This window comes from Crocodylus porosus, unplaced genomic scaffold (assembly GCF_001723895.1).
Source record: "Crocodylus porosus isolate Cpor-Errol unplaced genomic scaffold, CroPor_comp1, whole genome shotgun sequence".
Lineage (NCBI taxonomy): Eukaryota > Metazoa > Chordata > Crocodylia > Crocodylidae > Crocodylus > Crocodylus porosus.
In genome coordinates, this window is record NW_017728942.1 from 5,043,585 (window position 1) to 5,061,700 (window position 18,116).

Sequence of the window (18,116 nt, forward strand, 5' to 3'; positions counted from 1 at the left end):
AGTGGCCCTCCTCTGGACCCTCTTCAGGTTCTCCATGTCCCTCTTGAAGTGCAGCGCCCAGAACTGGACACAGTACTCCAGCTGCAGCCTGACCAGCACTGCATAGAGGGGGAGCAAGACCTCTATGGACTTGTTAGCGGTGCCCGCATGACAGGGTGCTGTTGGCTCTGCCTATTGCTTCATCGCATTGGCAACTCATATTCATCCTGGAGTCAATCCTGACTACAAGATCCCTCTCTGCCTCTGTGCTGCCGAGAGGGTCAGCCCCCAACCTATAACCATAATGCTGGTTCCCTCTCCCCAGGTGCAGCACCCTGCACTTGTCCTTGTTGAACCACATCCTGTTCAGATTTGCCCACATATTTTTAATATCCTTTACATTTAATGTGTTTCACTTTAATTTACATTTCAGCAGAGATTCTGTGCAGTGTAGCATCATGCATAGATTGTTAGTAGCTTTGGGGTTCCTGTTGCTTAAGTGGATAGTGTAAGTAACACCCACAGTTTTATAGACAGTGGGCACATCTACACGTGCTGTTAATGTGGTGTAAGCTTACTGCATAGTAAAACAGCTTACTACATAGCAAAACAATGTGCAGTAAGCTTTTTCCTGGGAGCATATCTACATGCGCATCTGTCAGGAGCAAATTTGCTTCTGATGGGAGCAGTTCAGTCCAGGGCTACTCCTGTCCTGTTCTGCCCTCCTACAACAGCCAGGGGGAGCTTCAGGCTTGCCTGGGTGCCAGCTTCAGGCTGGCAGGGAACAACCAGTTCAGGTCTAGGCTCTGGGAGAACAGGGGAAGCTGTTCTGTCTGGGGCAGCTGCGTCCCAGTCCTGTGTCCCGAGCAGCTGTTTCCCAACCCTGGGAACAGCTGCTGGAGGAGAAGACGGTTTCCTAATCCCCTACTGCCTAGGCTGACCAGGAGCAATTTGCTCTGTCAGCTGTCTACACGTACACTGCTGCACAGTAACTACTGCACGGTTAATCTACCTGTATCTACAAGTAGTAGCCAACCATGCAGTAGACAGATCTACTGTACTTTAAATGATGTGCACGTGTAAACAGTGAAACTTTGTGCACAATACATTAGACTACTGCGTAGTAAAGCACCTTGCGTAGATTGCCGAGTGTTGTTATTTTTTTTTTTTTAAGTAAAACACCTCCTGATGGCCAACCTCAGATTAGTACTCAGAAGCTAATTTCATTCACATTTCTTAGATGAAATGCAGCAGCAGTGGTTTACTTCATATTATAATGCTGCCTACTTAGCAACATACCAGAAACAAAGGTTAAGAGGCTACATAAAAAAGTAGAGGAATTGGTCCTTCCATGAGTAATGTGGTGCAAAGCAATAGATGCAAAATTACATGCTGAATTTGCTATTAATGTGGTGATTATTGTTGCTTAATCTGTTTCCTAAAATTAAGAAAATGTCTTTTTTCATTCAGTGTTTTGTTTTCTTTTTTAGGGAAGTCATGGAAAAAGATGCTAAAGACTATGCAGATTCCATCCATGCAATATTTGTAGAGACCAGTGCAAAAAATGCAATAAACATAAATGAACTCTTTATAGAAATTAGTAAGTATTTCTGTAATTAAAATCTGTGGTTTTATTTTTCTCTAAGGGATGCCAAAGCAGAAAGTTATATTGCTGTATTCAGTCTATAGTTCTGCTGCCAAGAGTATCTTGGCTTCATGTTTGTCACCAGTGGCTAGGGATTCAAGAATGCAAGATGAGCTGCTAGTTTCATGTTATTTTATAACCTCTAACGGCTTCTGCTTGGAGATTCTGAACCCATTATGATCACCCACTCTGCTGGATAAATAGCAAGCAGGGCACTGCTGTTAGAAGTCAGTGTCATCTTACTGTATCTGTTGTTGAACGTTTGAATTTAGTACTTCAAGGTCACTGAAGGATGAGTGAAGGAAATGGCATAGGAGATGTCAAAACCTGTATAAGACTATATCAAAACCTACATGCACATGAAAGGGGAAGTTTTGGAAAACACAGCATAACAGTTTTAAAAATTCATTACAATCCTCATTTGGATTAGTTAATGGATTAGCAATTGCACATTTATCACATGCTTATTATCATATTTTTCTCATGCATCATACCCATAATATAATATGCACTTTTGTTCTTGAAAGGCGGAATGAAGAGAAAATATTTTGTAAGTGTATACTAATTCTTGAGACTAACTTGCTATAAATTTCTCTCTTCTTCCCTCCGCCCTCTTTATAGGTCGTAGAATTCCATCAACTGATACCAACCCCCAATCTAGCAGTAAAGGTTTCAAACTTAGAAGACAGCCATCAGTGACAAAACGCAGCTGTTGTTGACTGATCCTTTAAGAAATCAGACTTGTTTATACAGTAGGTGGTCTTGGAAGTTGATAGTTCATGTTGGGTACATACAGTTGGTCTTAAATTCTTATCTGCCTGATGTTCGTGGACCAGTTCATCTGACATCTATAGGCTTTCAGAAGAGACTACAATCATGATAATGTCAGCCTGTTTACTTACAACACATAATATCTCATGTATTAAAAGGGAATCCATCATCATATGTATGGCCTTGCTTGAAATGAATTTCAGTATGTGGATGGTAGGACTGAAATACTTAATAGTTTGTAATCAAGACTTTGTAATGCTTTCTAAAAAGGGAAATGAGCACTTTTTGTGGGTCTTTGGGAATGGGAGCAGCAACAGTGAAGTTTAAAATTTAGTCTTAAGGCAATTCTGCTTTCCTTTGCCATTGTTTTAAATGTAATTGTAGCTAATCCAAAGTATGAGACAGTTGGTATTAGACCACTACAGAATAAGTTACTGAAAAAGAGTAATGAAGAAACAGTCCCTCCAATCCCTAAATCCCAATTTGCACTTTTTATTTAATGATATTGTAGGATATTAAAAAAAATAAGCAAACAACAGATTTTAAACCACAATCTTTACCTTTTCATGCTGACTTAATCACTTAAACGTTAATATGTTGTTTATAGTCAACCTCGTTTAAAATAAAGCAAAGTTAGGTGAAACTCTAAACCATAACTGACTGACTGATAACGGATGCTGTCAAGAGTTCTGTTAAGACTTAAGGATTATAGGGAAAGCTTTTAATTGCTTGGCACATGTAAAATGTTAATACTATATTTATGAGACCACTGTCTAAAGTATTATAAATTATGTAAAAGCAGTCGAGAAATCAGTTTCCTTCCCTCCTTTCATTCTTCCTAGGAATCTCCAGCTAGTCTATCCTTGCCTATGAGGTTTTGTACCCCTGTCAGTGACCTCTTCCAAAAGAAAACTGCTTGTCCCTCTCTTCTGACCACAGCTGAATTTCTCCTTGATAAGGCCAGTTGAGATTGCTGTTGGTGCAGCAGAAGACCTGCCCATTGAGCAACTTGTACCTGCAGTGCACCCAGACCCTGCTGGCTTGTAAGCAAAAAATGGAAACAGGGAACCAAATCAAGTCATGCATGGTAGCGTAGATCGTTACCTCTTGGCTCCTGGGCCTTGCCCAGCCCTTATTTTTGTTTTAAGAATATCAGCTTTTAGCTTATGTTGTGGTGTTTTAGTACATTTTATATTAAGCTATAAATTGACAATACCCTATTATGCTATTTTCATTATTTATTTTTAGATTTCTGCCAGCTGTGGTAGGAAACATCTCTCTCTTGAGAGAGAACATTTTAATAAACTCAAATATGTAAAATACTTTTTTTTAGATTTTGATATTAATCTTAAAGCCATGTTTATGATATTTGCTCTTAATCTTTGATTTGGCATTCCACCATCCCAATTATTTGGGCTGAAGAAAATTTAGAAAGAATATATAGGTAATGAAACAGCTTATTTCAGACTAAGTTGTTATTTCAGACCCCTATTGCAAAGCTGCTCTTAAATAAAACAGTTGAATTCTAACAGTGATATAAAGCATATTCTGAATGCAATTAATAGGCTTTAATGAATTGTGGGGACTAAAACCTATGATTCTTAGGTGCACATCTGTTTGCAATTGTATAGATATGCCGCTTGCTTTTGCAAAAAGGATTTTTGTGCATGCAAATCATGTTGCATGCATATAAATAGTAGCTAGTTTGAAGCCCCTGCAGGAAAAAATGGCCCAAATAGAACATTACAATAAAGACAAAACTATGTTCTTATGTGCAGCATTCACGTCTAATACATAATATGGCTGAAATCTTTGTGACATTAAAACCAAATATGCAAGTATAGACTTTAGTTACAATGTTATATCATATCTTTTACAAAACTTTAAAAAGTGTTACTACTATGCTGGGTAAACTTGTTCTTTGGGCCCGATTTTATTTTTTAAGCAGTTAAACTAATGTGTGTAATTATATACCTAATAATTATAATAATAACTACTTGAAGTATTTGCACAGCAGCAGTCACAAAACTGCTTAATTTGTTTGAAAATCTTGCCCTAACATTCTTCAGTTAAGAAATTGTGTAGATGTGGTTATCCACTTAAGCTTGTATACAAACCATATTGATCTCCGAGCGAGTCCAAATGGTTGTCAAACATTGTATTCTTCTATGACTTTTGCAATTTTTGTAGTGGAGATCTGTCTTTCAGAGCAACAGAAGACTGTTCTGGGGAGGTTTCGCATGTTTGTCAGCGTCAGATCATCATTTTGTAATGTGTCTTTCATAATCTTATGTTGTTTAAACCCCCCCATCATAAACCTAAAACTGTCGTCTTTTAGTTGCAAGTAATTGCTATTTTTTCAGCTCCTCTATGAAGAGAGATTTGGAACATACTGCAGCAGGGTCTCTCCAGTCTCTTCTTCCTATAGTTTCAGTGTATTATGCTTCTACCAGCAAGGTGTTGGAATTGGCAGAACTTCAGAAAATTCCTCTCTCCCAATTCAGCACCAATGCTGCTGACAGACATGGAGGAAAGAAAAAACACGCTTTACCAGAAGAAGCAGTGCGTTAGTTCAACCCGGCTCCGTAACATCTGAATCAGCATCTGGTTCAATCATCTATTACAGGGATTGTCAACCAGGGGTACATGTACCCCTGGGGGTATCTTGAAAAGGTCCCAGGGGTATGCAGGGGTGGGCAGGGACAGAGCGCCACCACCCTGTGCTGCTGCCTCACTGAAGTAGGGCTGGGACGAGGCAAAAGCGGGGCTGCACAACGCCATGCTGCAGCTGCTCCACCACTCACGATCTCCCTTCCCCCAGGGGTACACTTATTAAAAAAGGTTGAAAACTCCATATCTATTAGATAAGTGATTCTCAAACTTTTTTTCGTGGACCACTTGAAAATTGCTGAAGGTCTTGGCAGACCACTTAATAAACTTTTTTTTGTTCTACAAATCAAAGCACACAGCTCATTTTTTAATATCAGTTGTCTTACCTTTCTAATGTGATGGATGTGCCTGTTTTTTGAGGAGAGTTCTGGGAAGTTGGGTGTAATGTTTGGTAGCTTTAGCCTTAAGTCACCTTTCTGTGGACCACCTGAATGGAGCTCCTGAACCAGTGGTGGTCCACAAACCACAATTTGAGAGCTTCTGTATTAGATAAGTGCCAAAAAAGCTCCACTGAAGCACCCAATCTATACAGACTTTGGCTGAGCTGTGTCAAACTAACACAGTGCCTCTTCTGGCGTGTGCTGGGCTCAGTGCAGGAGCACACAATGTTTAAAGTTAAGTACCATTTCTTGTGGGGATTGTTTTAATGTCTAAGCAGCCTAAGGCATGAGGTGCTTTACTGTGTTTCATACAATTTCATCCTTTGCCTTGGATTTTAGCAGGCTTATTGATACAGCATTTGAGGATAAGAGTTTTATTGCAAATCTGGCAAGTTTCCAGATGCTGATTGTAGGGGGGGATATCTGTTACAAATCAAGAGCATTTTTCAGGCAAGCTAGCAAATTGAGGCGCTTCAAATATTCATAATCTAAATTCCCTTCATTGTCCTATGAAGTAAAAATGCAGGTATAAGCTCATAAGTTTCCTAATCAACCCAGTTTCCTTATTACTGTGCCTGTTTAATACATGCATTGCTTCAGAGAAAAATATTTGAATGTAGGTTTGTGTGGGGGTTTTGGTTGGTTTGTTTGGTTTGGGGGGGGAGGGGCGTGGAGATTGTAGCTTTACCACCTTGGACAGGATACATCTGTCCCTTTTGGATCATCTCACTTTGAGTCTCCCACTGTTACGTAAGGAAAATGTCAGACCAAGTTAATCTTTTATAGAAGTGTTTTAGATTTAAGCTACTCATTAGGACCATGCTTGTTTGAAATGTCAGAACACAGAATGCTGAAATGTAAGTTCTTTGATCCTGAAGAAAGCTTTGTTATTCCCTTTGCCATATCTGGAGCCTGGAATACAGATAGAATTACCATCTCCTTAGGAACAGAGACATGTATGTAGTTCATTGTTTACTTGATACAGAGCCAAGTGGTTTTCTTGCAAATTCCATTATATCAGTTTCTCTCATCAAGCCATCCGCATTCAGATATGCTGCTCTACGTTTGCCTGCTGCTGCTGCTTATACTTTGCCCTCAACTAGCTTCTCTGCTAATTTATTCAAAGGTTGGCCTTTTTACAGAGCACTAAGGGACATGTCTTTGGAGGTGATAAGCATCAACTCTTCCAGCTCACTGTCTAACAACACCTTTTCTTTTTTAACTCCTGAAGTTGGAGTTACAGAAGATCAGCGCTTTTCAAGACTAGCCTTGTAGGGTTTTCTCTCCCGAGAATGTGAACCAGACTTGCTCATTTTTCAAAATGTACTTTGTACAAACTAAAGAAAAGAAGCTTGACTTAAGCAGTTGTTGCCTGGATATGTGCGCTCCCAAATGCACAAGATTTTTGCTCCTCATTACAGTGAGCCGATGTAAGACCTCAATATATGAGTAGAAATTGCTTCTCTGTTGTATGTAGCATTACTGCATGTTATGTACATGTTGAATGGGTTCCATTAAACCTTTGATGGAATAGCTATATCAGTTTGCTACAGCAGAAGGCAGAAACTTGGGGGGGGCAGAGGCCAAATTGAAAATTTTCTTTGCAAGTTGGAGTTGGAATTCTCTTGAGAGAGAAAGCAACTTTTAATGCTAAGAAGTTAAGATTCCTAAGGTACTTGCTAAAATTTATTAGAGAACACCTCTTTTTATTAGTGGATCAACTTCTTGTCTTGTCTTTCTTCAGCTTTAAATCAATGTAGTCCTTCACTTCTCTTGAAGTCAGCTGAGGCTAAATTGTTTGCATGAAGTGTTCCAGGATAAGACATTTGACAAAAATCTTAGGCAAAACAAAAATCTTGATGTGCATTTGGATAACACCAAAAAATGTTACTATAAGCATATTTAATGTGAATGTTTTACTTACCTTGAGAGGGACTAGCTGCAGAAAAGGTTAAAATGTCCCTCTAGAGTTCTGAAATCAAATCCTTTAAATTGATCAAGAGAATGCTCATTCATTGTTCACTGTCCAGCTCATCAGGAAGAAGTCATCCTTTGCGTATGCTAAACCCTTCCCTTTAGTTGCAGAAAATAATCATTCAGGTTGACTATATTCCATGAAGATGTTAAGTCTAAACTGTTCCTTATTTAACATTACCAGTAATGAACATTGTATAAACTATTTAAGATTTTGAAGGGGCAAAGAAGCCTAATCAATGTTTGGATGGCTTCTCTTCTTGGTGAAACGGTCCATAGTGCTCCATTGAGAAACATGATGTTCTGTTTTTCATGTGTTGGATCAGCAGTCTGCATAGTCTATCTTGGGAATTGCCAATTTACAGGAGTGAGACTGTCTGTCTGTATTGCTTGGACTGCTACTCGTTTAGTGAATCTTTCTTATAAATAGCAATAACTAAACAAGTATAAAAAAATCAAAGGAAATATTTAAACATTACAAGAGTACGGATTATTTACTGGTTCATTGTTACCTACATCATTCCTGACTCTCTCTTATTTGTTCAGATAATTTCAGGGTTCCTTTCTAAGCTATTGGAAGCTTATAGATATAATCAATAGACATTTGTTTAGTTCTCATTTCTGGTCTTGGGATGACTAATGAACTGGTTTTTACATGAAGAAAGCCTACTCTGGGCAATTTCAGGATACTGAGTGTGTGTGTGTGTGTGTGTGTGTGTACACTTCTCTTAGTATTCTGAAATTGCCAAGAGTAGGCTTTCTTCATGCATTTTTATGCAGCTGTAGTTACTTGCTGAAAATGAGAACTATAGCTGTTTGTAGATGTTAAAAAAAAAAAAAAAATGCGCTTTACTGGGAGAAGCAGCATGTTACTTTGACCTGGCTCTGCAGCATATGTATAGATCGGGTGCTTCAGTGGGGCTTTTTGGCACTTTTATCTAATATCACTATTGGATAAAAGTACCAAAAAAGCTGCACTGAAGCACCTGGTCTATACAGATTTGGGGTGAGCCAGGTCCAACTAGTGCAATACCTCTTCCGGGCATGTGCTGGGCTCAGCATGCCCAAGTAAAGCGCCGTTTTTCTTACATCTACAAGCAGCCCATGTGTCTAAAACCAAACTACTTAAAAGCTCAGCATAAAACTCTACAGAAAACTGACCGAATGTTCCTACCACATCTCTGGCTATACGTTTTATTAAGCAAAAAGAAAACCTTATTGCATGTAGAAATGAGCTGTTGGCATGTAATGTCATTGGATATTGAAGGTAGAAATAAAAACATGGCTTCTAGATGAAAGACCTGTTATGTCAGCTGCTCTCTTTCTGGCAAAAGAATGATGGCAGATGTCCTGTCAAGTAGCTCCAACCTGCAGAAGGAACCAAGTTTGAAACTGTGTTTTGTTTTGTTTTTCTGTTTCTTTTCTTGGCTAAGAACTGGGTGCCAACATTTTACAAGTTCTCAGTTACCAATTCTTATTTCAGAAAAATGCCTTCTGATCCTTCAGATCTTTGAAAAAAAAATCAATGCAGATATTTCCAGCTGGAAACAAAAGTGCCAGATTTGGCTGTCCTGTTTTGACCCTCCCAAACTTTGTCCAGGGTCTCGAATTGACAGTCCTGTCTGAGATTTCCTAAGAGATATAGAAATCTGAAAGTAGAAAGCTTTAATCTGAAACCCTTGCTTGAAATGCAGGCTTTTAGAAGACTGTAATGGTAGATCCCATAATGTGGGGACAATGCAGGGTTTAATTTCCCAAATATTAGATTGTGAATCCAGGGTCAGGTTTTTCAAGAGCTCAGTCTGTAGGTAGCCAGTTATGGAGTGGTCACATTCTTGGAAAATTCTCTGGAACAGTATGCCCTTGAATTCTGAGTATTACTGAAAATGGCAGTGGTGCCAGAACTTGTAGCAAGGCTAGAACTATCTAATTAAAAAACAATAAAATTTTGACTAGGCTTCAGATTGACTGTATCTTTGCATGCGAAATGGGTGACTGCATTGTATCCCTTTGCACCTGTTGAATCCTCCACAAAAGGGGAATGATAAATGACTCTTCTTCCCAAAGAGTTGCTGGATTTGGCACCCTCCCCAAAGGAGCAGTCCTGACTTTCTTGTTATGTCATTCAAGAACTTGGCAGTGGGAGTCTTATAATTCTGAATCAAAGCTTACTTCATGTATTGTGGCAAAGTAACCAATTGCCTCTCAATCCGTGTAAAGGTATGTCTTTTTATTATAGTGTGTTGAATTTCTTTGTTTCGTTCCTTTTTTGCATATGTACAATTTGACTCTTTCCTAGCATTAGCTATAAGGCCCACTTTTCTCTGTCCAACCGCTGCCTTTTTTTTCCCCTCTCATACACTATTCAGTTGTTGCTTGTGAACACGCTGTATCCCCTCTTTGTCCGTGCCTTGTTTAGTTACTCGTTCTGTGATTTGCATACCCTGTGGTGTTAGGCTAATTCTGATTCCCTGACATCTTGTTCTCTGCTTCCTGACTGGATTCAGATTGGAAGAGGTAACAAGTCTTTTTTCCTTTGTTCTCAAGATTCTTACAAGCATCTGCCATTACAGCAAATATTTGTAAACCGAATGGTAACTTGTTAGTACAGCCTTGTGGAACAGTCATGAAAACATAGCAGGCAAGATGCGTCTACTACATCATACCAGGGTGATGACAAAAGCCCTGGCATTATGCACCTGGGATGACTTGACTTTTACTAGGTTCAGTTAAGACTTAAATGAGTTGATCTCCTATTCTTGAATACAGGATATCGAGGCTGAGATATTGAACTTGGGCTCTGTGCTCACTGAAACAGTGACAGAAATGGAACAAAAACTTAGACGGAATTTTTTTTTTCTATTTTGGCATTTTTTCCCCTGCTCAAGAATGGAGAAAAATCATTCCACGTGTCTGAATTTTTTAGCTTAAAAATAAATTATGGCATTTAAGTTCCAGTGATTTAGGCACAAATGTAATAATCTTGATAAACATATAGCTCTTGCAGTGTAACAAGTATTTGTCTGCATTTTTTTTGAAGTGAAAAAAATTAACCTTTGTACCAGCAATTCTAGTTCTGAAGTTCTGCCTTCTAAAATACTATATTGACTTAATTTGGTGCAAAGGTTAAAAGGTCTGTGCCTTCTTAATATAGCATCTGTTAAAATAAAACTTAAGCCGCTCACAGTTACAGAAGCATTTATAACACTGTATACCGCACAAATTTACAACCATTGCTTCATTGCATGAAATGTAGCCTGTTTACTAGTTATAAAATATTGTAATGATGAGTTGCCAAGCTTATGAATGTTCTGAGACTTGATTTTTTTTCCTTCTATTTTTACAGTTTTCTCTTGGGCTGGTCCTGAGAGTGTACACAGTATGTCTGTATTGTTGGTTTGTAGATGCTGATGAGGAAAACTAGACTTATGATCTCTCTCTTGTTTGAATTGTTACATTCCCCCACATAGTACATAATCTGCAAACAAAGATATTTTGTTGAGCATATTGTAAACTGCTTTGTTTCAGCTTAAGCCTTCATAACCAACTTTTTTAGTGTAATAACATGCTGAATCACTACCAACTTGATGTATTGTGCAAAAAAGGTGTACACATTTTATTAATAAAAATGCTTTGTTTATAAATGTGGTTGCTTTATTTCTTCAATATTTCTCTAATTGTCCCAGTCTTCAGAAATAACAGGTATGAGTCAAGGTACAGTGTGCAGGAAAAGAATTATAGGAAATTCCTCAAGACAGGGAAAGCCATAAGTAACACTGAATATCTAATTTCTAGAAACAATCTGGCACCTCTCATTTATCAGTCAGAAGTAGAGGTCTTCCTGGCGCGGGTGCATGTAGGAACAAATAAGACACGCTTGTGGAAAAGGGAAAAGACAAAGATGAAAATATGCAGCTTCTGTCTAATGTAACCTAACTTGTAGGAAACTGCAGCTCATCAACTCCAGGACATGACAAACTTCTACCAGTGTTCGGTTGTTAAATGGGTTGCTTGTAATGTATTTTTCCAGTCAGACTCTCTGGAGTATTGCTTGGGTTGGGCTGGTATTCATTTTGAATAGATAGAGTAGGCTTTTTAAAATACCATTTCATATCATTTTGGGAGGAGTGGGGAACTCTACCCCTTCCATGTGTAAAATATTAGCTATTGAACCTCTAATTCACACCCAGTTCCTCAATGCATAGTTTAACTGCATCAAGTAATATGGTGATTGCAGGACAAGGTTGTGCATCCTGTGGGCCTTGTTCAGATCAAAGTTGCCTTTAGAGCTTTGGAGTCTATAAAATGTCATGTTTGGATGATAAGTTAGAGAAGGTGTAAAATCAATGTGATATAAAGGGACAAGAAAAGCTAGTTTCCCAGAAATAGCTCTTGTTCACATGGGTATAAGATCTGGGTTTAGAAACAAGACTATACTTGTGTGTACACAATCAGTGACTGTATACCTAACTTGCACATTTGAGTGCAGTTGTGCGCACAAGTCATTTGTGCATAGTTTCCTGATGGGCTTGTATTGTGGTAGTTAAGTGAACATCACAGGCATACTATGCACATACAGCTTATTTTAATATGAGCAGTTAAGCCACAAAAATAAAAAAAAAAAGTAATACAGAAAGATTGCTTTTGATGTATCAGAAGCTTTTTAGGAGGAAGTGGGATCAAAGAGACAAAGTCCTTAAAAGTGGGAAGCACAGTTGGAGCAAGATGAGGTGAGTTCCATGAATTTGACCCCCTACAGGTACCGTGGCCTCCCACTGCTTGCACAATTGTGGTTGAAGTCAGTGATCAAAGTAGCTGCTATGTTCAACAGCCTGCAAAGCTATGATGATGCTCAACTACAAAAGAATTATTATAATCATGCTTTTTGGTTATGCAGCAGTGTGTTACTGTTGTAAGGCCATCTCATAGAGGTGCAGCCTCTGCATACTGAAAATGTATCAAGTGTATTCTGTAGTGATGCTACCTCTCAAAATGTTGTCCCCAGCTGTTGGATAGGAAGGGAAATACACTCCTTGCCCCTCTGAGCTCTCAATCATTTACCTGTAATTTGAGGCACTTCTTTTTGGCCCTGTGTGTTTGCTTCCACTTGACTTTGAGTGTTGCAGTCAGTGTACTGATTCTATGGAAGATTACATGGGCCACAAATTTAGAAATTAAAGAGCAGCTGTTTTAAAATCCAGGCAAGACTACAGCATGCAAAAGAGAAACCCTAGACAAGCTTTTTGCCCTTAGTTTCTTTGCCTTCTGAGCTGGAGGCTTTTATCCTGGGCTGGCATAAAGATAGCAAATGGCAGTCGTATATATATATATTTCTGTGTTGAGTCCAACCCAGCTTCCATAATGACAGTAGAAAGGTCACTTTAATGGAAATTGGATCAAGTGTGCTTGCGTGTAGGTTAAGCAAAGGTTTTTGCTGCCTTTTTTTTTTTTTTTTTCCTACCAACGTGATTTCTCTGGACAGTCATTACGTACCTGAAACTTTTCAGACAGTTTAAGCAGCTCCCTCCCCTCAAATGTATCTAGTCAAGCTATCAAATTTTTTTTTCTCAGCCCCTGTTAAAGGACTGTTTTTATACGTAGAGGTTTTATTTATATCCACATTTGATTAGTGTTGGATGCTGGAAATAATTTAATTAGAAGGTCTGGCAAAGTGCTTCTATCCAGGGGATTATCATCAGGGTAACATTCTACAAAAGCTATCAGTAATACATGAATAGGGTCAATTATGATGAATGTGTGCTGAAGGAAGAAAGGAAACTCTTTACTTACTAACTGAAGAACTAATACCATAATTATTTGCTTTTCTATCCTCAGCTGGTGATACAGAGAAATCAATTCTAAAAAGCAAAGGAGTTAATTCAATGACTATTCAGTGATAGTGTTCCTTTGCTTTTACCAAAATTGGGAGGGTGTTGGGTTTGGTTTCTGGTTTTAGTCAGAAAATGTATTTCACTATTTCTGTTAAACAACAAATTTACAGTCGACTTGGGAAATGAATACTGTACTGATGTTCTACCAGGTCATTTTCTTTCAATCCTTATGTATGTGGTTCAATTTCTATTATTTTCAGGTATCCTTTTGAGCATGTTTATGTGAAATGTTTAAAGGGAAAAAGTCAGTGTGTTTGCATAAAGGATATGATTCTTCTTTGGAGAATGTCTGTTCTTTTCCAGACAACCAGCACAGAGCACATTAGGCATGCTGGGGAAAAAAAGCAACTTCCCACATATTCCTGTATTTGCATACTGACTGAGAGAACCAAATGCGTAATGCATGATTTGCACATGCAACTTATGAAGAGACAACAACCCACACAGAGGCAAGTCCAACACACCATTTAGGGTAAATACCTTTATTATTCTTAGAGGTGTCTTCAGGAAATTCCAGCGCAGCGCTCCAGAAAGGAGTTCAGTAATCCCCAGGGTATTTATCTACTCTGCCTCCTCCTTCAACAATTTGCTAAAATCTTTCTGGCAATGTGGGACCTTGAAGTGAAGTGGCAGAAAATGAAGAGATGTAATTGATACATAAATTTTGTAAATAGCCTTGAATGTAAACAGCCCTGGAAACTTGATCCATGCACTGCTAAATATACATATTATTTGATTACCTGTTACAGATACCTGACAGACTATGTTCATTTAGGCTCATAATTTATTTTACCTTTGGTAAGTAACATTGATTTTTTTTTTTTTTAAGTATATAAAGAACCTGGAGGCAATCATGGATGAGCCCTCAAATCTGTGTGTGGCTTGAAGATACTAGTTACAATGTACTCTGTAAAATTAATAAACCCCCAGCATCCTTTAAAGGGTGGATCACCAAATGGTGGAGGAAGGTTTTGGTTTTGTTTAAACACACATTGTTCAGGCAGAAGGGGGATGTTTCAAGAGGTATAAACAGTAACTTGAAGGCTTGCTTATGCCATTTCTGTTTGTATACTTTTTGGGGGGGAGGGGTGTGTGTGTGTGTAATTTTAGGTCATTTGGAAGCCGCAAGTTTTACTCTGGTCTGGCCTAGGTTTTTAGTAACTGATGAAAGCCAGCATGTGCCTGCAAGTTTTTTGACTGATGGCCATGGGTGTGCTCATGGACATAGGATATCCGGCTTAAAAAAGAACAATCTGTTCATAATAGTAATAATAATAATAAACCCCCAGAGGCTACAATACAAAGCAAACTCCTCAGAGCATCAACAAATTATTGTAGGAAGAACATTCCTCAAATAAGTTACCCTCTTTCTAGAACAATAAATGAAATTTCCTCTGGTTTCAAATCTTGTTAAATGTTGTATATTAATTTCTGCTTTAGGGTGGTACAGTAAATGAGAACCCCACAAATGATCATAATGGGACAAGGTAGAGAAACCTAATAGAGGAATACAGCAGGAATAAAAAAAAAATCCACATTGTCCTTTCATGACTATAGTTGACCATGTTTTCATTCATATGGAGAGGGAATTTGGGGGACTGCAGCACTAAGCTATCTCAGTATGTTATGAAGGCATTGGTGGAACTCCCCTGACTTCAGCGGTAGAGAACTGTGCCCATAACCATTGTCAGTTTGTCACCTACACTATATACTGAAAACTAAATACTAAACTACAAAAAATGTTCAAGATCAAAGACATCTTAGAACAAATGAAAATAAAAGAATGGACAGGTTCTGCGTATCTGAAGAAAGCAGAACAAGTCAGCAGCTGAAAAGCAGAGATGAATATAGACAAGAGCAGCTGAAGTGTTGAGATGTGGTATAAATACTGCAGACGTACTTGTGTTGACTTCCTCCGTGTTGAACATGATAATATAACCCTCTCACTTAGTGGTGTTGATTTTTCACATGCATATCAATGATTCTTACTGCCAAAAACTAGAACAACCCTGTCATTGCACACTCCACATCTTCCTAGTCCTGGATAAATCACTCGTGATTGTAGACAGGAATGAAAAATAAGATGTGTTATTCACTATCTCTTCACATGTATAGTATGCATCTGTATTTTGCACATCACACATGGAATTTGGACCAATGTAGTAACGGTGTAGCAGCCTGAAAAAAAGAAGTTTCTTGTGCACTTAGTCACCTCTCTTATGCTCACTAGTTTACCTTGTTCAGACTTATTCTAACACACAAATCCCTGAGCAGTCTTTGCCATCACTATTTATTTTTTAAATCAACCCACCCTATGTTTTCTCTTCATCTTGGCAAATGTGCAATTTCTTCTCACATTCCCATGTTGAAGGCCTAGCATAAGTAAAATTCACTCTTAAAACCAGTGAGATTTTTTTTCGCTGTATAAAAATGCCGGGTTTTAAGACAACTATGCTGTGCGTAGCTCTAGTGTGTAGCCCAAACGTGGCAAATCCCTGATTCAGAAACATGTATACCAGTATTTCCCAACCAGTGTGCCATGGCACAAAAGTGTGCCGTCAGAAGTGAACTGGTGTGCTGCAGAATTTTGCCATGGCAATGAGCTATAAAAGATATGAGGATAGGGAATGCCTTAACAGGTGTGCAACAGAAAAAATTGATTAATGTAAGTGTGGCTTGGGCTAGAAAAGGTTGAAAAACACTGATGTATACCACAACTCAGAAATTCTTTAAGTGATATGCAGGTTTCCCTTGCCAGCCATGGTTTTCAGTATCCACACTTAATATTCTATTCTAGCTACCACGGTATACGGTTTTGAGTAACCGTGGTTTTCTATGGCCATGCATCAGCCCACCACCTGCCATTTTTCCCATAAACCTTGTCTTGCCAACCACAGTTTTGCCAACCATGGGAACTTTTAGGAACCTGACCCCGCAGGGGTGAGGGAAACCTGTATACAGAAATCCATGGTAGTGGCTGCAATCCCTTGATTCAAAAATAATCTCTGCCACAGCTCATTGAAGGCTCTTGAGGTGATTGAAGGGTCCGGTCCTTAAACCACAGACCTGTCCACAAGTTGCAGGTCTTTCCAGAGGGGAGAGTAAACCATAAGCTAGGTTTTCTTTCCTCTGCTCTTTTCTTTGCTCCAAGGGCAAGACCTCAAAATGGGCTGCTCTTTGGTTGCGGTACCATTTGAGTCCACTGACAGCCAGCTCTTTGTGTTGGCATCTGTTTTCTAGAGCCATGCTTTCAATGTGTCCTTGTAGCATTTCCTCTGGCCACCACAACATCTCAGGCCATTTCTAAACTGGGAATATATTATACAGGGTTTCCTCGCCAACTGCAGGGGTTAGATTCCTGGAAGTTCCCATGGCTGGCAAATCCATGCTTGGTAAGACAAAGGCTTATGGGAAAAATGGGCTTGGGGACTTGAATATGAATAATAGAGGAATATACAGTGTATACAAATCGTTTTTATTTACCTTTAATACAGGGGCTGTCAACCGGGGGTACACATACCCCTAAGGGATATTTAGACAAGTCAGAAGGGGGATACTCATGGGCCAGTGGGGACGGAGCATGCCCAGGGTGCGGCAACAGCATTTCCCCGGTACATTTGCCTTTTTTCTTTTAAACTGCTCCAGGTATAAAGTCAGGAGGTTAGTTATAGATCAAAGAAGAGCCTCTCAAAGTGACCTAAAAATATAGGTTCTAATTCTCCAAGGGAATTTACAAAACTTTTCACAGCCAAGCCTATGAACTTCACTTCATCAACCTCCTGGATACAAAAAATCATGGACTCAGTATAGACACTGGATTTACGACACGTGATAACCTGCCAGACATCTGACTCCCCGGTTACCTCTCTGCTGTTTACCTGCTACATTCATCCCCCTTCTCTCTCCCGCCCCCGCAGCCTGTCTGTCACCCACTGACGCCTCAATTTACATTTACTGACTGCCTGTCTTGCATGCAGACCAGTCCAGCCTCTGGCTGCTTTGCATGAACGCGTGCCCTGGAGGCGGGTGGGTACGGTGGGCTCCTGCAGGCGGTGCTGGCGTGGGGGAGCTCCCTCCCGTAGGAGGCTGCAGCGCTGTTGGCAGGGGAGGGTGGTGAGCGCCAACCAGCAGCCGGCGCCCCCCCCCCCCGGCGCTGCCAGCAGTGGCAGTGGCAGTGGCAGCCAGTGGCAATCGCGGACTGCCTGCGGACACCACCGGCGCTGCCAGCAGTCGGCGGTGCCTTTCCACGGGGGTGCGCTGCCACGCTCGGGGGTGCACGCGCCCCCCACGCGTCACCAGCGGGTTTTACTGTTCCTTCCGTCCAGGAGCAGCGCGCCCCAGCTGCGCCGAGCGCCTTCCTCAGCCCGGCCAAGGGGTTTTCAACCCGAAAGCTTGCTAAGAAAGCTGTTTTTCCAACTGTTTAAGTCGGTCGAATAAAAGATATCCGATGCACCCAAGGAGCCTTGTCCGCCCATGTGCTTAGACCAACACGGCTACAACCTACACCCCTAAAAACACAAACATGCTGGGTAACTTGGGTCCACTTTGGACCTGAAGGAGGCACGGGGGAGCCGAGCCCCCTAGGCTTGCAGAGCTAGGAGATTTCAGGCTTCAAACCCCTAAAAATACAAAGATGCTAGATAGCGTGGGTCCACTTTAGACCTGACGGAGGCAGGGAGACCCGATCCCCCGGCTGCCGGGCTTCAGACTCGGGGCCCGGCTGCGTACACCCCGCCCGGGGACACCCCCGCCTGCAGGCGCCGCGTGCGCGGGGTGCCGCAGCAGGCCCGCGCCGGGGCGCCCCTG

General features: G+C 40.3%; 1 protein-coding gene and 1 long non-coding RNA gene across 2 annotated transcripts in view; one reads left to right on the forward strand and one right to left on the reverse strand.

Moving 5' to 3' along the window:
• RAB22A (RAB22A, member RAS oncogene family) overlaps window positions 1–2,611 on the forward strand; it is a 17,802-nt gene extending 15,191 nt beyond the window's left edge. Inside the window, exons 6-7 of the mRNA XM_019548183.1 lie at window positions 1,470–1,579; window positions 2,246–2,611. Coding sequence (XP_019403728.1) covers window positions 1,470–1,579; window positions 2,246–2,343 — 208 coding nt within the window. The 3' untranslated portion in view covers window positions 2,344–2,611. The remainder of the gene's footprint in view (window positions 1–1,469; window positions 1,580–2,245) is intronic.
• A 547-nt stretch (window positions 2,612–3,158) lies between these two features.
• On the reverse strand, window positions 3,159–13,161 carry LOC109318792. The gene is made up of 3 exons (XR_002103322.1): window positions 13,150–13,161; window positions 12,448–12,451; window positions 3,159–3,233 (listed from the first exon to the last, which is right to left on the reverse strand). It is a non-coding gene; the product is annotated as an uncharacterized LOC109318792 (long non-coding RNA).
• Window positions 13,162–18,116: the final 4,955 nt, after the last annotated feature.